The sequence below is a fragment of the Palaemon carinicauda genome, chromosome 22 (assembly GCF_036898095.1).
Source record: "Palaemon carinicauda isolate YSFRI2023 chromosome 22, ASM3689809v2, whole genome shotgun sequence".
Classification (NCBI taxonomy): Eukaryota; Metazoa; Arthropoda; class Malacostraca; order Decapoda; family Palaemonidae; genus Palaemon; species Palaemon carinicauda.
In genome coordinates, this window is record NC_090746.1 from 88,104,341 (window position 1) to 88,122,288 (window position 17,948).

General features: G+C 45.6%; 1 protein-coding gene across 1 annotated transcript in view; it reads right to left on the reverse strand.

Moving 5' to 3' along the window:
• Positions 1-15,144, reverse strand: part of LOC137616163 (cysteine-rich hydrophobic domain-containing protein 2) — a 36,197-nt gene extending 21,053 nt beyond the window's left edge. Inside the window, exon 1 of the mRNA XM_068345825.1 lies at positions 14,864-15,144. Coding sequence (XP_068201926.1) covers positions 14,864-14,988 — 125 coding nt within the window. The 5' untranslated portion in view covers positions 14,989-15,144. The remainder of the gene's footprint in view (positions 1-14,863) is intronic.
• Between the last annotated feature and the right edge of the window lie 2,804 nt (positions 15,145-17,948).

Below are 17,948 nucleotides of genomic sequence, written 5' to 3' on the forward strand. Positions count from 1 at the left end.
GGCTCCCCAGGCTTCTTCAGTCGACTCTTTCTTGTAAAGAAGGCGTCTGGAGGCTGGAGACCCGTCATCGACCTCTCAGCCCTGAACAAGTTTGTCCAACAAACTTCGTTCAGCATGGAGACAGCAGACACGGTCAGACTTGCAGTGAGACCGCAAGACTTCTTGTGCACACTGGATCTGAAGGACGCGTACTTCCAGATCCCAATCCATCCGTCTTCCAGGAAGTACCTAAGATTCAGCCTAGACAACAAGATCTACCAGTTCAAGGTGCTGTGTTTCAGGGGCGCACAGGAACGGCATCCATCTCCTCCGTTATCTGGACGACTGGCTGATCCTGGCAGACTCGGAGTCGACCCTTCTTCGACACCGAGACAGGCTTCTGGAAATTTGCCAAGATCTAGGGATCATGGTAAATCTCGAGAAGTCCTCTCTGCTTCCAACACAACGACTGGTATATCTAGGCATGATATTAGACACCAATCTCCACAAAGCCTTTCCATCAGACGACAGGATAGCAAGGCTGAGGAGGGTTGCAGAGCCTTTCCTCAGTCGAGAAGACCTTCCAGCCCAATCTTGGTTACGTCTCTTAGGTCACCTAGCCTCCTTGGCCCGTCTAGTTCCCAACGGCCGCCTCAGGATGAGATCTCTGCAGTGGCGACTCAAGTCCCGGTGGAATCAAGGCATCGATTCCCCGGACTCTCTGGTCTCGATAGGACCTGCGGAACGGAGGGACCTGCGGTGGTGGCTGACCGACGACAACCTTCGAAAGGGAGCGGATCTTCTCGTCCTTTCCCCAGATTTGATGCTGTTTTCGGACGCATCAAAAGAAGGGTGGGGGGCCCACGTTCTGAACCAGAGGGCCTCAGGCCTATGGTCAGAATCAGAAAAGTACCTCCACATCAACCTGCTAGAGATGAAGGCCGTATATCTGGCTCTTCAACAGTTCCAACAGACCCTGGCGGGCCACGCCGTGGTGGTGATGAGCGACAACACTACAGTAGTGGCTTATATCAACAAGCAGGGAGGTACCTTTTCACGACAGCTATCCCATCTTGCACTAGAGATACTGAGATGGACCGAAGTCCACTTGATACGTCTATCAGCTCGCTTCATTCCTGGCAAAAGGAATGTGCTCGCCGACAGTCTGAGGAGAGCTTCACAGATAGTGAGTACCGAGTGGTCTTTGGATCCTCAAGTAGCCAACAAAGTCCTGACTTTGTGGGGTTCCCCGACGGTGGACCTGTTCACGACAGCCTTGAATTTCAAGCTGCAGCTGTACTGCTCCCCAGTCCCGGACCCCAAGGCACTCTGGCAAGATGCCTTCCAACAACGGTGGGACAATATCGACGTCTACGCCTTCCCACCGTTCTGTCTGATGAGAAGGGTGCTCAACAAGACCAGACTATCGGTCAACCTGTCAATGACCTTAATAGCTCCGCTATGGCATCATGCAGAGTGGTTCCCGGACCTTCTGCAGCTCCTGACGGAACTCCCGAGGGAGCTTTCCCCACGACACGAGCTACTCAGACAACCACATTGCAACATCTTCCACAAAGCCGTAGCATCGCTTCGGCTTCACGCCTGGAGACTATCCAGCGTCTCCTCACTGAGAGAGGCTTTTTGCAACAAGTTGCGGAAAGGATGTCTCGACAACTGCGAAAGTCATCTGCAGGGGTCTACCAGGTGAAGTGGAGAGTCTTCTGTGGTTGGTGTCGTGGGAGGGGTATCTCTCCCCTCGATGCCACTATTCCAGCAATAGCGGAGTTTCTCGTGTATTTGCGGGAGGAAATGCGCCTTTCGGTCTCGGCGGTGAAAGGCTATCGCTCAGCCTTAAGCCTAGGCTTTAGGCTGAAAGGAATAGACATTTCTTCCTCGCTGGAACTTTCCTTACTCATACGAAGCTACGAGCTTACCTGCCCTCAGTCAGAAGTGAGACCTCCTCCATGGAACGTGGTTCGGGTCCTCAGGGCTTTGAAGAGACCCCCGTTCGAACCATTACGCCAGGCCTCTGACCAACACCTGACTTGGAAGACGGTATTCCTGCTCGCTCTGGCTTCGGCCAAGCGGGTCAGTGAACTTCATGGTCTCTCATACGACATCGCCCATTCAAGGGGATGTGGGGAGGTAACGTTCAGGTTCGTCCCTGAGTTTGTTGCCAAGACTCAGAACCCTGAAGTGCCGGACCCACGGTTCGACTCCTTCAGGGTGACGAATCTCCGTTCCGTAACAGATGACCCAGACCATCTGCTACTTTGCCCAGTAAGAAGTCTGAGGCGTTATCTGAAGAGAACAGCTGCAGTCCGTCCCCGCGTGCAAGCTCTGTTTGTGAGCACGGGAAGGACGAAGAGGAGGGTCACCAAGAATACCATCTCAGCCTGGATTCAAAGGACCATTCATCATGCCTTGAATCCAGACCCTCCTCCGTCACGTCGCCCTAGGGCACATGATGTCAGGGGCATCGCTATGTCCCTGGCCTTCAAGAAAAACTTCTCTGTGACGCAGGTGTTACAAGCTGGGGTCTGGAAGCGTCAAACGACCTTCACAGCCCACTACCTGCAGGACGTGACCCACAGGAGCCTCGATACTTTTTCTATCGGCCCTGTGGTGGCTGCACAACAGCTGGTCTAACCTCAGGCTCCTTAATGGACAAGTAGCGGAAGGTTGAGGGCACTGTTACCCGGTTTTAGTCTGCGTGAATGAAAGAGTATGTCTGGCCCTTACTTCTTTCTTCATCCTCCCCTCTCTTGGGGAATGCAGCATCCTGGGTTCTCTGCATAGCTGACCTCAAACCTCTGCAGGTAAACCATGCTTCCTTGTGTTCCTAGTATTAAGATTAATACTGTCGCATCCCCCATACCCTGACGAGGTGGTATTGGGACGTCCTAGCCTAGAATTACATCTAAAGGACTTCAGGTCAACTTCCTAGGATGAGTCACACTTCATTTCTCCACACACAACTTATGTAGGCCGCACGTCTTGCGAGGTGCAGGGACTCTTTTTCTCGAGTGCTGCTCACTCGGATTCTGAGTCCCTGGGTAAGCCAAAGCCAGTGAGGCTGGGGACTTTCCACCCTACCTAAGGGTAAGTCACCCTATGTAAATAGCGTGGTTTGTATTTCGGTTACGGAACAAATGACAAATTCAGAGAAAATTTGTATTTTTCCTAACCATACAAACCTTAGCTATTTACACATATTTGCCCGCCAGCCCTGTCCCCCAAGACAAGTCCTACCTCTAAGTGAAGTGAGGCAGCTCACCAGTGTGTGGGGGAGGAGGGGTAGCTAGCTACCCCTCCCCTACCCCCGTGCTAACTAGTGCGGGGGTAGTTTAACCCTCGTTAAAATCTAATGGCTCGTCATTTCAGCTACGCCGAAAGTAATACCCTATGTAAATAGCTAAGGTTTGTATGGTTAGGAAAAATGTTATTTTCATTAGTAAAATAAATTTTTGAATATACTTACCCGATAATCATGTAGCTGTCAACTCTGTTGCCGACAGAAATCTACGGTCGGGATACGCCAGCGATCGCTATACAGGTGGGGGTGAACACCACAGCGCCATCTGTGGTCAGGTACTCCAGTACTTCTTGTCAACACCACCTCAATTTTTTCCTCGGTCCACTGGTTCTCTATGGGGAGGAAGGGTGGGTCAATTAAATCATGATTATCGGGTAAGTATATTCAAAAATTTATTTTACTAATGAAAATAACATTTTTCAATATTAATCTTACCCGATAATCATGTAGCTGATTCACACCCAGGGTGGTGGGTGGAGACCAGCATACATGTTAACAAAGAAGCTAAGTATCCCGTATTTTATTTTATTAGTTATTCAAAAATAACATAAAATAAATAAGTACCTGGTAAGGAAGACGACTTGAACCATTACTCTGCCTTTATTAAGTACGTCTTTCTTACTGAGCGTAGCGGTCCTCTTAGGATGCTGAACGACTCTTAGGTGCTGAAGTATAAAGGGCTGCAACCCATACTAAAGGACCTCATCACAACCTTTAACCTCGGCGCTTCTCAAGAAAGAATTGACCACCCGCCAAATCAACAAGGATGTGGAAGGCTTCTTAGCCGACCGTACAACCCATAAAAAGTATTCAAGAGAAAGGTTAAAAAGGTTATGGGATTATGGGAATGTAGTGGCTGAGCCCCCGCCTACTACTGCATTCGTTGCTACGAATGGTCCCAGGGTGTAGCAGTTCTCGTAAAGAGACTGGACATCTTTGAGATAGAATGATGCGAACACTGACTTGCTTCTCCAATAGGTTGCATCCATAACACTCTGCAGAGAACGGTTCTGTTTGAGGGCCACTGAAGTAGCCACAGCTCTCACTTCATGTGTCCTTACCTTCAGCAAAGCAAGGTCTTCTTCCTTCAGATGAGAATGTGCTTCCCTAATCAGGAGCCTGAATAGGTAAGAAACTGAGTTCTTAGACCTTGGAAGAGAAGGCTTCTTGATAGCACACCATAAGGCTTCTGATTGTCCTCGTAAAGGTTATGACCTTTTTAGATAGTACCTAAGAGCTCTAACTGGGCAAAGTACTCTCTCCAGTTCGTCCCCCACCAAGTTGGACAGGCTTGGGATCTCGAACGACTTAGGCCAAGGACGTGAAGGAAGCTCGTTTTAGCAAAAAACCGAGCTGCAAGGAACATGTAGCCGTTTCAGATGTGAAAACTATGTTCCTGCTGAAGGCGTGGATCTCACTTACTCTTTTAGCTGTTGTCAAGCACACGAGGAAAAGAGTTTTTAATGTGAGGTCCTTAAAAGAGGCTGATTGGAGAGGTTCAAATCTTGATGACATAAGGAACCTTAGGACCACGTCTAGATTCCAGCCTGAAGTGGACAACCGACGTTCCTTTGAGGTCTTAAAAGACCTAAGGAGGTCCTGTAGATCTTTGTTGGTGGAAAGATCCAAGCCTCTGTGGCGGAAAACCGCTGCCAACATACTTCTGTAACCCTTAATCGTAGGAGCTGAAAGGGATCTTACGTTCCTTAGATGTAACAGGAAGTCAGCAATCTGGGTTACAGTGGTACTGGATGAGGAAACTGCATTGGCCTTGTACCAGCTTCGGAAGACTTCCCCTTTAGACTGATAGACTCTGAGAGTGGATGTCCTCCTTGCTCTGGCAATCGCTCTGGCTGCCTCCTTCGAAAAGCCCCTAGCTCTTGAGAGTCTTTCGAAAGTCTGAAGGCAGTCAGACGAAGAGCGTGGAGGTTTGGATGTACCTTCTTTACGTGAGGTAGACGTAGAAGGTCCACTCCTAGAGGAAGAGTCCTGGGAATGTCGACCAGCCATTGCAGTACCTCTATGAACCATTCTCTCGCGGGCCAGAGCGGAGCCAACCAACGTCAGCCGTGTCCCTTTGCGAGAGGCGAACTTCTGAAGTACCCTGTTGACAATCTTGAACGGCGGGAATGCATACAGGTCGAGATAGGACCAATCCAGCAGAAAAGCATCCACGTGAACTGCTGCTGGGTCTGGAATCGGAGAACAATACAACGGGAGCCTCTAGGTTATCGAGGTAGCGAACAGATCTATGGTTGGCTGACCCCACAGGGCCCAAAGTCTGCTGCAAACATTCTTGTGAAGGGTCCACTCTCTGGGGATGACCTGACCCTTCCGGCTAAGGCGATCTGCCATGACATTCATATCGCCCTGAATGAACCTCGTTACCAGCGTGAGCTTTCGATCTTTTAACCAGATGAGGAGGTCCCTTGCGATCTAGAACAACTTCCACGAATGAGTCCCTCCCTGCTTGGAGATGTAAGCCAAGGCTGTGGTGTTGTCAGAGTCCACCTCCACCACCTTGTTAAGCTGGAGGGACTTGAAGTTTATCAAGGCCAGATGAACCGCCAACAGCTCCTTGCAATAGATGTGAAGTGTCCTTAGCTCCTGATTCCATGTTCCCGAGCATTCCTGTCCGTCCAAAGTCGCACCCCAGCCCGTGTCTGATGCGTCAGAGAAGAGACGGCGGTCGGGTTTCTGAACAGCCAAAGGTAGACTTCCTTGAGAAGAAAGCTGTTCTTTCACCACGTGAGAGTAGACCTCCTCTCTTCGGAAACAGGAACTGAGATCGTCTCTAGCGTCATGTCCTTTATCCAGTGAGCCGCTAGATGATACTGAAGGGGGGGAGGTGGGGTCTCCCTAACTCGATGAACAGGGCCAGCGATGAAAGTGTCCCTGTTAGACTCATCCACTACCTGACTGAGCATCGGTTCCTTCTCAGCATGCTCTGGATGCAATCTAGGGCTTAGTATATCTTTGGGGCCGACGGAAAAGCCCGAAAAGCTCGACTCTGAAGATCCATACCCAGGTAGACAATGGTCTGGGATGGGACGAGCTGGGACTCCTCAAAATTGACCAGGAGGCCCAGTTCCTTGGTCAGATCCATAGTCCATCTGAGAATCTCCAGACAGCGACGACTTGTGGGAGCTCTTAAAAGCTAGTCGTCTGATGGAGCCGGACACAAGATCATGGTACTGCTGCACAGTCTGTGAACTGTCAACCATGGGGAAGCGAGGAAGTACAGTGACAACCCGAAGCTGTCTAGACTGTCTGGGTCGTACAGACAACTCCTTATCGGGTTGCTGAGGTTGCCGCACTGCGTCACAACAAGTCACTTCTGCTGGTTGTTGAACGTCTTCCCAGTGACACACTGACTCCGTAAACAAAAAATCCTCTAACAAGGACTAAGCTTGGACTGCATGTCTTGCAACACAGCTCAAGGTCTATGGGAGCAGGTGTGGTAACAGACGGGGTTAGCGACTGAAGTGGAACCATTACCCTCCCTGGAAGCATGCTATGCTTAAATAAAAGTCCATAGGAGGCTAAGCAGCTAAAGGCTCCTCTCCAAATGACAGAGTCCTCAAGGGAAAATCAGAAGGAGGGAGAATAGCACTTTCTCATCTACAGGAACCATATCCGAGAAAAGCTAAGTTCTCTCAGTGAGGGTTTCACTGGTGCAAAAGCAGCAGACTAGAAGGCAACGTTATGAAACTGCTTGACAGTCTAGTGAGTTGGCAACAACCAAAGATGTGTGACTGAGAAGCATGCGGTAAGGTATGCAGAGCATGCTGTATGCAGAGCATGCTGTATGTAGAGCATGCTGTAAGGTAAGCAGAGCATGTTGCATGGCATGCGGCTTATGCTGCATGGGATGAGGCTCATGCTGCATGGGATGAGGCTCATGCTGCATGGTATGAGACTCATGCTGCATGGGATGAGGCTCAAGCTGCAAGGGATGAGGCTTATGCCGCATGCGTTGAGGAGGATGCCGCATAGTATGAGGCTCCTGCCTCATGGGTTGAGGCGGTTGCCGCATAGTATGAGGCTCCTGCCTCATGGTTTGAGGAGGATGCCGCATAGCATGAGGCTCCTCATAGCATGAGACTCCTGCCTCATGGGTTGAGGAGGATGCCGCATAGCATGAGGCTCCTGCCTCATGGGTTGAGGAGGATGCCGCATAGCATGAGGCTGCCTCATGGGTAGAGGAGGATGTCGCATAGCATGAGGCTCCTGCCTCATGGGTTGAGGAGGATGCCGCACAGCATGAGGCTCCTGCCTCATGGTTTGAGGAGGATGCCGCATAGCATGAGGCTCCTGTGAGGTTCCTGCCTCAAGAGTTGCGTCTGCCTCAAGGGTTGAGGAGGTAGCTGCGCAGAGAGAGGCTCATGCTGTGAAGAATGCGGTTGCTGCATGCGTTGAGGCGGCTGCCTCATAGCATGAGGTTCCTCAAGAGTTGAGGCTCTTGCCTCAAGAGTTGAGGTTCTTGCCTCAAGAGTGGAGGTGGCTGCCGCAAGAGTTGAGGTTGCTGCCTCAAGGATGGTGGAGGTTGCCGCAACGCAAGAGGTTGCTGCCTCGAGGATGGAGGAGGTTGTCGCAACACATGAAGCTCCTGCCTCAAGGGTAGAGGAGGTTGCTGCAAAGCATAAGGCTCCTGCCTCAAGTGTTGAGGAGGTTGCCGCATAGCAAGAGGCTCCTGCCTCAAGGAAAGTGGAGGTTGCTGCACAGCGCTGGTATCTGGCAACTCTCAATGCGGCAGCTCACGCGTGGAGGTAGGTTGAGGAACCTCAACATCATACGTCTGGCAGGGTGGACTGCGCAGAGGTGGAGTTGAGGCGGCTGCCTCATGAGCGCTCGCAGGAGGAGGTGTGCTAACCTTCTCTGCCTGAAACTCCTGCATCAACACCGCAAGCTGAGACTGCATTGTCAGCAGCATAGACCACTAGAGTTTAAGAAAGACAACAACAAACGGAGCTACTGTCCGTTGAAACTGAGGGTCTAAAACAGCTGGTGCGGCAACAGACGGAGTTACTGTCTGTTGCGATACCACCTTGCCTCTCTGGGAGGTGTGCAGTTGTCGTAGTGCAGCAAGTCCGAACTGACCCAGTGCTAATGGCACCACCTAGGAGTTGGACTTGCGCGGAAGGGACCGACTTGCACTTAAAAGCTGCAAGATTTGGTCCATGGTTTCTGCGAGAAACCTCTTCCGCAGACGAGGAATAAAAGGGCTCTCTCGTCTTTGTGTGGGTGGGGTGATCACGTCGGCTACGTGAGTTGGTAACACCCGAAACCACGGAGGGAAACGTCTGTTCGTCGATCAAGGCCTGCTGAACCCATAAGTCCTTCGACATTACTTCTCCCCTGGGCTTGGGAGCTTGTAAGAGGTCCCAGACTAGGCGAACAACTGGCACGAACAGACGAACCCTCGAACGCAACACTGAAACACTTTGCGCTTATCACTTTATCACTTTTGATTTTCTGTTTGCACTTATTTCACTGAACTCAAAACTTTAAGTGGTTTGTACCTGAAACACGCAATTCTATCCTTCATTAAAAGTTAGTAATTGCGAAAACAGTATTACAATGTAACAGAAAAACATAATGAAAGATAAATAATTCAGTGGCTGGAAAAGAGACTAAACACTAGATCAAATAAACTACGTTTAAAATCTCTCACCGCATAAAGCCTGAGAACAAGAATAAAACTCTAGAAACGTTTACCTTCTTTCCCTAAAGAGACTAGGGAGAAGAGCAAAAACGATAACAACGTTACCCGCTTGAACGAAACGTTTATCCTCCTCTCTCTCCCTCCGTCTCTATCTCTCTCTCTCTCTCTCTCTTGACTTAGCACCTGAGAGAAGAGCCCAATTATATATATCGTTAAAACATATTATTGTTAAAGGAAAAAAACTGAAAGATTTCCCAAATAAAAAGTTCCTTTATTAGAATTAAAACCATTTAAGCTAAGAAAGAATGAACAAAACGCTAGAATCGGTTTACTCTTACTGCAACGTGACACCGTGATAGACTCTCTCTCTATCGTAACGATAGAGCGCAAGTTGAACGTTCTGAACGTCAACAACTGCAGAGACAAAACAAAACGTTAGTTCAACTTTGAAAACAGTACAAGACTATCAAAGAAATTCTTTCAAAAACATTAAAATAGCATAATATGTTAACAGGTAAAAACGAAATGACGGGCTCAATGTTAATTAACTTCGGTTCCAAGAAAAGACCGCCTACTATTAGGAAAGGTCGAATATAAACAAATATAAAAATTAATTTTAATAAGTTTATAATAAAAGGAAGTTAATCAAAGAGGCCTATAAAAGGCGGAGAGATATAAAATAAATCTATAACTTTGTTAAGCAAAATTAAGAGAGTCTAAACTCTCTTCGACACCAACACTTCCGTCTAAGGGAAGGGTCGGCCATTTAAAAGTGAAAGAGAGTTCATACTCTCTTCGTACCAAAATTAAATCAAAAATTAAATCAAATTAATTCCAAAAACTTGCTAAGCTAATGATATAGCTTCCTGAATAGCGAAGGCTAAACTCTAGAGCAAATACATCACCAAATCGTGAGCAATAACTCCAGAATCAACAGCGTATCCATGTAGGTCTAGCCGGAGGCACGACAGAGGAAAAATTGAGGTGGTGTTGACAAGAAGTACTGGAGTACCTGACCACAGATGGCGCTGTGGTGTTCACCCCCACCTGTATAGCGATCGCTGGCGTATCCCGACCGTAGATTTCTGTCGGCAACAGAGTTGACAGCTACATGATTATCGGGTAAGATTAATATTGAAAAATCCAAATTATCTCCGAATTTGTCATGTTACATATGTAATATACAGTCTTACCCCACTGGAATAGCTATTAATGGTGATATCTAATCTGGATGTTGCCTAGAGCTGGAAGTTATCCCCTAATACCTTTGCAACAACTATCTATTAACTAAATATGCAATAGATGCTTTAATGAAGTAGAGCTATAATAGAGCCAAGTCAAAATTGAATTCAAGGGATATGGGATTGATGAAAAAGCAAAACAAAATTTGTTCAAGTACAGTAGTTAGATAGTTAGAGACCTTCAAATAAAATATTTGGATTTGAATGATGTTTCAAGAAAAGAACATATTGAGTCCTTAAGACATTTTGACAAAGGATGAGGAACTGAAACAATTTATCAAATCCAGGATAATGAAGAAAAGAAAAAAAAAAAAAACTTGATTTTAATTGTTGGAAAGAGCAAAACAGACAAATCCACCCTGGTAATGAGAAAGAACCAACACCCTAGCAACATCTTCATGGCTAAAACATTTACCGGTAATTCAAGATTGTCAATCATCTGGCATCATAACTTAATGGTCATTGATGCCGACTAAAGTAAGATTAACTAAGAGTTAGCAATATAGGAAAAATAATAATTGATAAATACTGGTAACTTAATTGTAAAATATTACTGGATTTCACAAGTTTTCCCAAATAAGTTAAAAGGATAGCTTTCAACCTAAACTTAAAAATGTCTCTCACATCATACAAAGTAGCTCCTAGCATGCGCACCTACATCAGCAAGTACAGGTAAGCTAGTACAGTATCTACCTGTACTTACCTTGCCACCTGCACATAGCGAGCTGGGCCCCCTAGCGAGGTAGTGCTCACCTGTACACATGTAGTCAAAACTTCTTACGCTTGTGAGTAAGGTAAGACAAACTTGCCATGGTGAGCAGAGCACGTAGTTGAGGTAGCGCGCATACCTCTATTAGGCAGAGGCACTCGCCTGGCCCCTTGCTAGGTGGTTGGGTGCACAACAGTGCGCAAGACTCGTCCACGAGATTAAGGTTTGCACGTCCCCCACCTAGCATGTCATGGAGAGAGAGACTCCTGCTCATTCTTCCCCCCCCCCCCCCCCCCGAAGGTAAAAGCCAAGCAGCCTTCCTTTCCTCTAAGGGCGATGAAGGCCGGCCTACTTCAGTGCACTTGCACGCAGGCAGAGAAGCAGGTTCTCCCTCACGAAAAGTTGTAACCTTGGGTGCAAGGTCCTGGGAACTTGGCCTTGCAAAGCAATGAGCGCTTTGCTGTGTCTTACGAACACAACTGTGAGGAGCAAGAACTCCAAACAGTTCCTAACTTCGTTGTCATGAAGTTCCGAAAAGCTTTGCTCTGAAGAACTAGAGCGAGGCATGGACAAATCCCATACCAGCTGGGGGAAACCTCGAGAGGAGATCACATAAGCAAAGGCTGTCTCTCCCATGGAGGGAAGGGCGACCAATACACGTGACCACAGCAGGGAACTCTCATCCTGCAAGCGGGAAGGCTGATGAACAGCAGTCGGCGAAGGGTAACACCCCCCGGCGGACAGGTGAGTTGCCCAACACCTGGAGGCGGACCTCTGCGCAATACACTCTACTTCATCCCCGGCTGAGGAAACCCAAACAGAAGATCGGCATTGTGAAGTGCCTTTGGAACGTAGCTGAAGCTAGTTCCCAGGTTCATCCCCTGACAAGTAAAGTAACCCCGGGGGGTACTTGTTAGCAACTGCTCACGTCCGTCCGCTGAAGCAGAACGAACGTGTGGACGAGCATATGCTCAGGTAGGGACAGTTGGATACACAGAGTCTTGAGGGGGAGGATCGAAATCAACCCCTAGGGAGGCTATACACTCCTGCTCTATACCTAACCACAAAACCTCAAGTAACCGTTCCTTGCACAGGGAACCTGTGAGCTACAAAGATGGCCACAGCTGACACAAACTAACCTACGATGGCGGCCGGTGTTCCTTTGCTAGGGGAAGCAGCGGCTGTCGAGGAAGCCCAGGAGTCAGAGTCAAAGGGGTGCCACTTGTACTCAATCCACTCCCAAGGGAAGCCGACTGAGCAGTGTCGGTGAGGAGAGATCGAGGCAATGGAGTCCGATGACGAGGTTTCTTCCACTTCTAGAATGAACCTGAAGGAGAAGAATCCCTCTTTGCCTACTTCCGTTGCTTTCCAAACCTTAGCAACTAGGAGGGCGACCACTTCCTACACTCGCTACAAGGAGACACCAGCGTGCAAGAGGGACCTCTGCAGGCAGGACAGAGACCAAGAGGAGCAGTGTCCAAGGCCGACATGAAGATACCGCATGTGCCCCCTTCAATGCCAGAACAAACCTGCATGGTTTAGATCCAGATCCCCATGGGCAGAAAGAAAATGTTGAAAGTTTTTCAGTTTTTAGGTTAGTTGCTTCTAAATGTTAGCTAACTAAAAGGTTTTGACGAGTGAGCAAGAATACATCTTTACTCAACCAAGCTGTTGTGAGCGCGGTGGTTGGTATAACACCGCTTCCCCTCTGCTAACTAGCGGAGGATGGTTATAGAGTACCTCGCGTAAAAGCTTTACCGCTAGTTTCAGCTACGGTATTGCCAAAATATATCTCCATTGTAAAGAGCGTAAGAGATTGTATATAGTACCGGAATAACCTATTTTTACCAAAATAATTCAATATAACCCTACTAAAATTCTAGTTTGAAACCCATTACCTACTTTGGTAATTAATAATTTAGATAGGTACTTTCATAAAAATACCTTTTTTGTGCCTTTGGTTTTGTCACTATGATAGAAGACCCTGAGAACAGTTCCTAAAATTCCTGACAGGTGGTTCTCTTGTCTAAACTTTGATTTCCCATTTTCTGTATTATTGGTTCTGGTACCCCCTTGTAATTTCCAATCATAAATGGTTTTTCCCTCACGTGACTTTCTCTTGGTCAGTCTCCTACCTCCACCATTCTTATACAAACGCCATCCCTTTTAATAAAAGTTCCTCTCTCAAACTACGTCACACATTTAAAACAGTTCTTGGATTCATATTTAAGAAAGTTGTCCGTATGAACAGCATCCAAACAAATGGCCATTTCCCTTTTGAAGTAGATAAGTGTTAATGGTGTTACAGGTATTTTGAATGGTTTTGATGTCATTGATCACCAAAAATATGTGTTTTTCAAGTTATATGAATGGGTTAAACTAGGAGATTTGTTGTAAAAAAAACAAAAAAGATTCATGGTTGAAACCAATTTGAAAACAAACAGTGTTAAGACTTAATCTCAGGGTTAGATAAGGATATGATGGTCTAAGGGAGGGTTGCAGGCAGGACAAAGCCTAGCTAAGTAGGGAAGGGTCCTAGGTTAGGTTAGGTAATGCTCTAGCATTCTTTTCCCCTATAAAATGTGTTTTTTCAGTCATACCGTATCTTCTAGAATTTTAAAAAGTCTATAATTTGAAAAATATGGATTTTCCCCACTTATAACATATATATTTATTGAAACTTTTTCTTGCTCTTTAGCCAGTGACCTTACATCGTTAAGTGACTCCCAAAATGCTTATAAATACAACAGGAATTCCTCTTACTTTCTTCATTAGGGATACTGTATCAATGTAAAATTGGAAGCAGCACCGTTAGGAAGATAAAGGGAAGGAAGGTGGACGTAACTGAGAAGGAGATGCTTAGGCGGATGAGTGGAATAACCAGAATGGACACTATTATTGTTGTATACACTAGGGGTACAGTAAAACCCACTGAAGCATCAAATAAAGTTTAAGAAGTAAGGGGGTGTATGTATGAAAGCAGCCACCTGTATGTATCATTAGGTCTAACTTAGAATACGGCAGTGTAAGGTCGTTAGGTAAGTAGGTAAGGACACAGCTTGTAGGTTAGGTTAGGGGAGAAAGTTTAGGTTAGTTGATGTCCATTTTTAATCAACGCGTGAGGAACTGGCCGCTGATATACAAAGGCTCTGAAGCAAGGTTAACATGGTATGATCAGTTGATGAAAAGAGCAGCCGCGGTAGATAGAACACGAAAGGCGAGGATGACCTAAGACCAAGTGGCAAGATTGCGTTGGTGTTGATATGTGGAAGAACGGAATATGGGAGGAAATGATACAGGATAGAGGTTGATGGAAAATACTAATTAAAAACGGCGAACCTGTTTAGCGATAAAGCTGGGAAGTGGTAAAATTTACTGGTGTTTGTACCAGCTATTATAGCACAAGCAAATACACTTTAATTTTGTTTCACCAACAAAAATAGCTTGGAATTACATAGGGATTTCTCATAAATGTGGTGGCCTTTGTATATCAGTGGCCAGTTCCTACCGCGTGGATTAAAAATGGACATCAACTACCATAAACTTTCCCCTCTAATCTAACCTACAAGCCGTGTCCTTACCTACTTACCTAACGAATCTTGCGACCCACCCTTACACTGTCGTATTCTAACTTAACCGTAATAATACATACAGGTGGCCGCTATCATACATACACCCCTCAATGTGTTGTATGGAATGACACCTTAAATACTGGTTTCAACCAACAAAGGTAGAAATGCATAAACCACAAGAAAACCAACTGGAAACATATATGATTGATGTATTTGATGTGGAATTCACGCATCATATGACTACCACTCAAAGAAACTAAACTTTAATTGGAAACTACAGATAAACCCACTGTATACAATGGTAAACAAATACGAAGACTAGTCCTTAGGGGTCCTTCCTTCGTCTTAAGGGAGAAAATCAAGGAAAGGGTTTTAACTTACACTGTAATATTTCCAGCCCCTCTAACAATCACTGGCTCTGGAGTCTGTGTATATGATTCTATCGAGGATGAGGAGTTATCTTCCTCATTTCTTTCCATAGAGTTAATAGCATCAAATTCTGCCATCTTCTGTTTACACCCTGAGGATTACACCTGAGATTCTAGTAAGGGGAGCTATTCGTTAAAAATAGCAACTGTAACGCTGTTGAAAGTCAAAAAGACCTTTTATTTGCTCAAAAATTCAAATTTTTAACTTATTCGAAAGTATAAATACGTAATAAGTATCCCCTTACAATTTATATGGTTATTCTAATTCATGCCTTTGTTTCTTATAAATCAAAACATTATTGTTTTCGTTCTACAAACGGGAGCCTTCGGTTCAGATATTTCCTTTCCCTTTCATTTTTTGCGTATGGCTGAATAAATAAAGATATAACCCAGATCGTTTTAAACTTTATTTTTATTACGTAAAAATACAGTACAATTCTCTTTGAGAATCTGGCAGTATATAAATTAATTTTCGGAAAATTAACATCTAAATTTCCGCATTTAAACCATATACTTACAAGGCAAAATGAATGAGTGTTTATAAAGCAAGGAATTTTTGAATTTATTAGAACAGAAAAAATACATATATTTCGAGGTTATGCTACCACAAAAATAAAAAAAGAATAAACTAGGAAGATAAACTAAAAGGACCACGTATCCAAAGAGAAAAGTAGGTTACATTTGTCGTGTCATTCGGTCGCCACTTGCCGCATAAACTTTACTATACGGGAATTCCAATAAATTCCCCCGATGACTCAAATCAAATGTAGCATTAAGTTTCACAATAAAATCACTCATCGTTGTACAACTTATGCATAATCCCCACATATTTCACACACCCAATTTTCCTCATGCTACATATAAGCAAACGATTACGCTCCTATCGTTTTTCTTGGAATTACATCCAACTTCTATATCTGTACTTAACTTTCTTAAGGACAAGTGGCTCTGTCGGGAATTTCGACCCGATCAATCGAAATTCCCGCCATTTGACTCCGCCTACGACTACGTCAAATTGGAGGGAGAGGAGAAACTCGCGGGCGAATGAATGTAGTTCCAGACGTGAACGTTTAGAGCCAAAAAAGGAAACCACCTGGTAGGAAGGCGCTGAGACTAATAAAATCAATTGCTGGTAATTTAAGATTAGGAAAAATAAAGTCATTCTGTTGTAACATGTTAAAAAAAATCCAATGTAGAAATTTAGGTTCAGGGCAAATTGCGCCAGAAAGGTGACGTCGGGGGTTGCAAGGATAGCTCGTACTCTTTGATCCAACGTCCCCAACCGAAGTAAGTCCCCTCTAATTGTTATCTCTCCTCTCTACCTTGTCTACCAGGTTGGTTGTAGTAGAAGTTTGAGTGCAAGACGTTTAGTTTTTATATCGCAGTTTAGTGTAGTGATCCTTGTGATTGGGGATCTGAATCCTGAGTTAAATAAGAATAGGGATATTTGGTGTGTGATTCGTTGTGCATTGAATTCGAATTGGCACTATTTTCAGTTTGTTAATGAGTCCGGTGTGGACTTTGTGCTTGAAGAGCACATGCTATATTACCTAGGGTCAGTCTTGTTTTTTTCAGTAAGTCTTGCGAATGCTTAAGAATGTTGTTTGTCTTTATCAGAGTTTATTTTTGTAATAAAATTGTAAATTTAATCGCCGTATTTTAGTTAAATCCTGGAAAGTTTAGGGAAACTTTGCCTCTTCAAGGCCTTGCGATCCGCCCAGTACATCGGGCAGATTTAATTAACTGGTGAAAATCACAACATTTGGTCCTTCGAACCGGATCGCAAGCGCTTCCCAGAGCCGGACAGGACTAATTTAAAATATGAGCTTTTGAGAGAGAGAGAGAGACGAACAATTAAGGTCCTCTACGTCCCGATGTGCGATCGCTCACGTGGGTCAGTTCTTTGAGTCCCTTAACGTTAAATTATCCTTTTTTCCTTGCCTTGTCCAACCCCCCCAAACGTAAAGTAAAGTAATTAAGATGGCTGTATCCACGATCGTGCATATCGAGGCGTCGATGGGCCTACTGGAGGATTTGCTAAGCGAAACGCAAAGGGCACTGATTGAGACCTACTCCGAGTCCGTTTACCAGAATTTGGTAACGGAGTTGCAGGCAGAGGTCCGACAGCTTAAAGAGCTGTACAAAAACCAGAGAGTTAAATTAGAGTCTAGTATCGAAGCCCGAATTAGGCATATGTTAGGTGAAGCGACACGCGCTTCCACACTATTGTACAATAGAATAGATAAAGTGAAAGGCCCTTCAACGGGGAATGTTGCCCTCCCCAGGTTGAAGCCGCTGCCTCTCCCCACGTTTGAAGGGGAAGTGCAAGAGTACGCATCGTACCGTGAATTATTCACGATCCACGTGGATCGAAGAGCGGATTTAGACGAAGTGTCTAAATTCACGTATTTATTGGGGACGTTGGGCAAGGAGCCGCTCAGGATTATCAAATCCCTGAGTGTAACCGCCGCGAACTATAGAGTAGCATTAGATTTATTAGATAAGCAGTATGGCAACGTGCACCAAACGCTCGTGATTCTGCACCGCAAGTTAGCAAACATCTTTGTGCCGTCACTAAACCCAGTAGAATTAAAAAGGTTCCGTTTTGAGTTAACTATCATTATTGAGCAAATCAAAAGACTTAGTACCACTGACTTAGGCCAGGGCATGGTCATGAGCCTCATTAATCAAAAATTGTCAGAGGGAAAACTATACCGCAAGGTGGTAGAGCATTTGAGGAAATGCGACTATACGTTGGACGAGTTTTTTGAGGCAATAGATTTCATAGTAAGAATGTTAGAAGACGATGCATTGCAGAGAGGCGACAGTCTTGAGAGTGACAAAAGACCAGACAGTAGTGTAAGACCGAAAACCCATCCCGTCCAACATAATTCCTGCCCATTTTGTAGCGAACGGCACCCGCCTCACGGATGTCGCCAAGTGACAGACGTAGCTGCTAGACGTCGCATTTTACTAAAAAGGGGTCTTTGTTTCAATTGCACGAAATCAGGCCATCGTAGCGATAAATGTCCCGTATC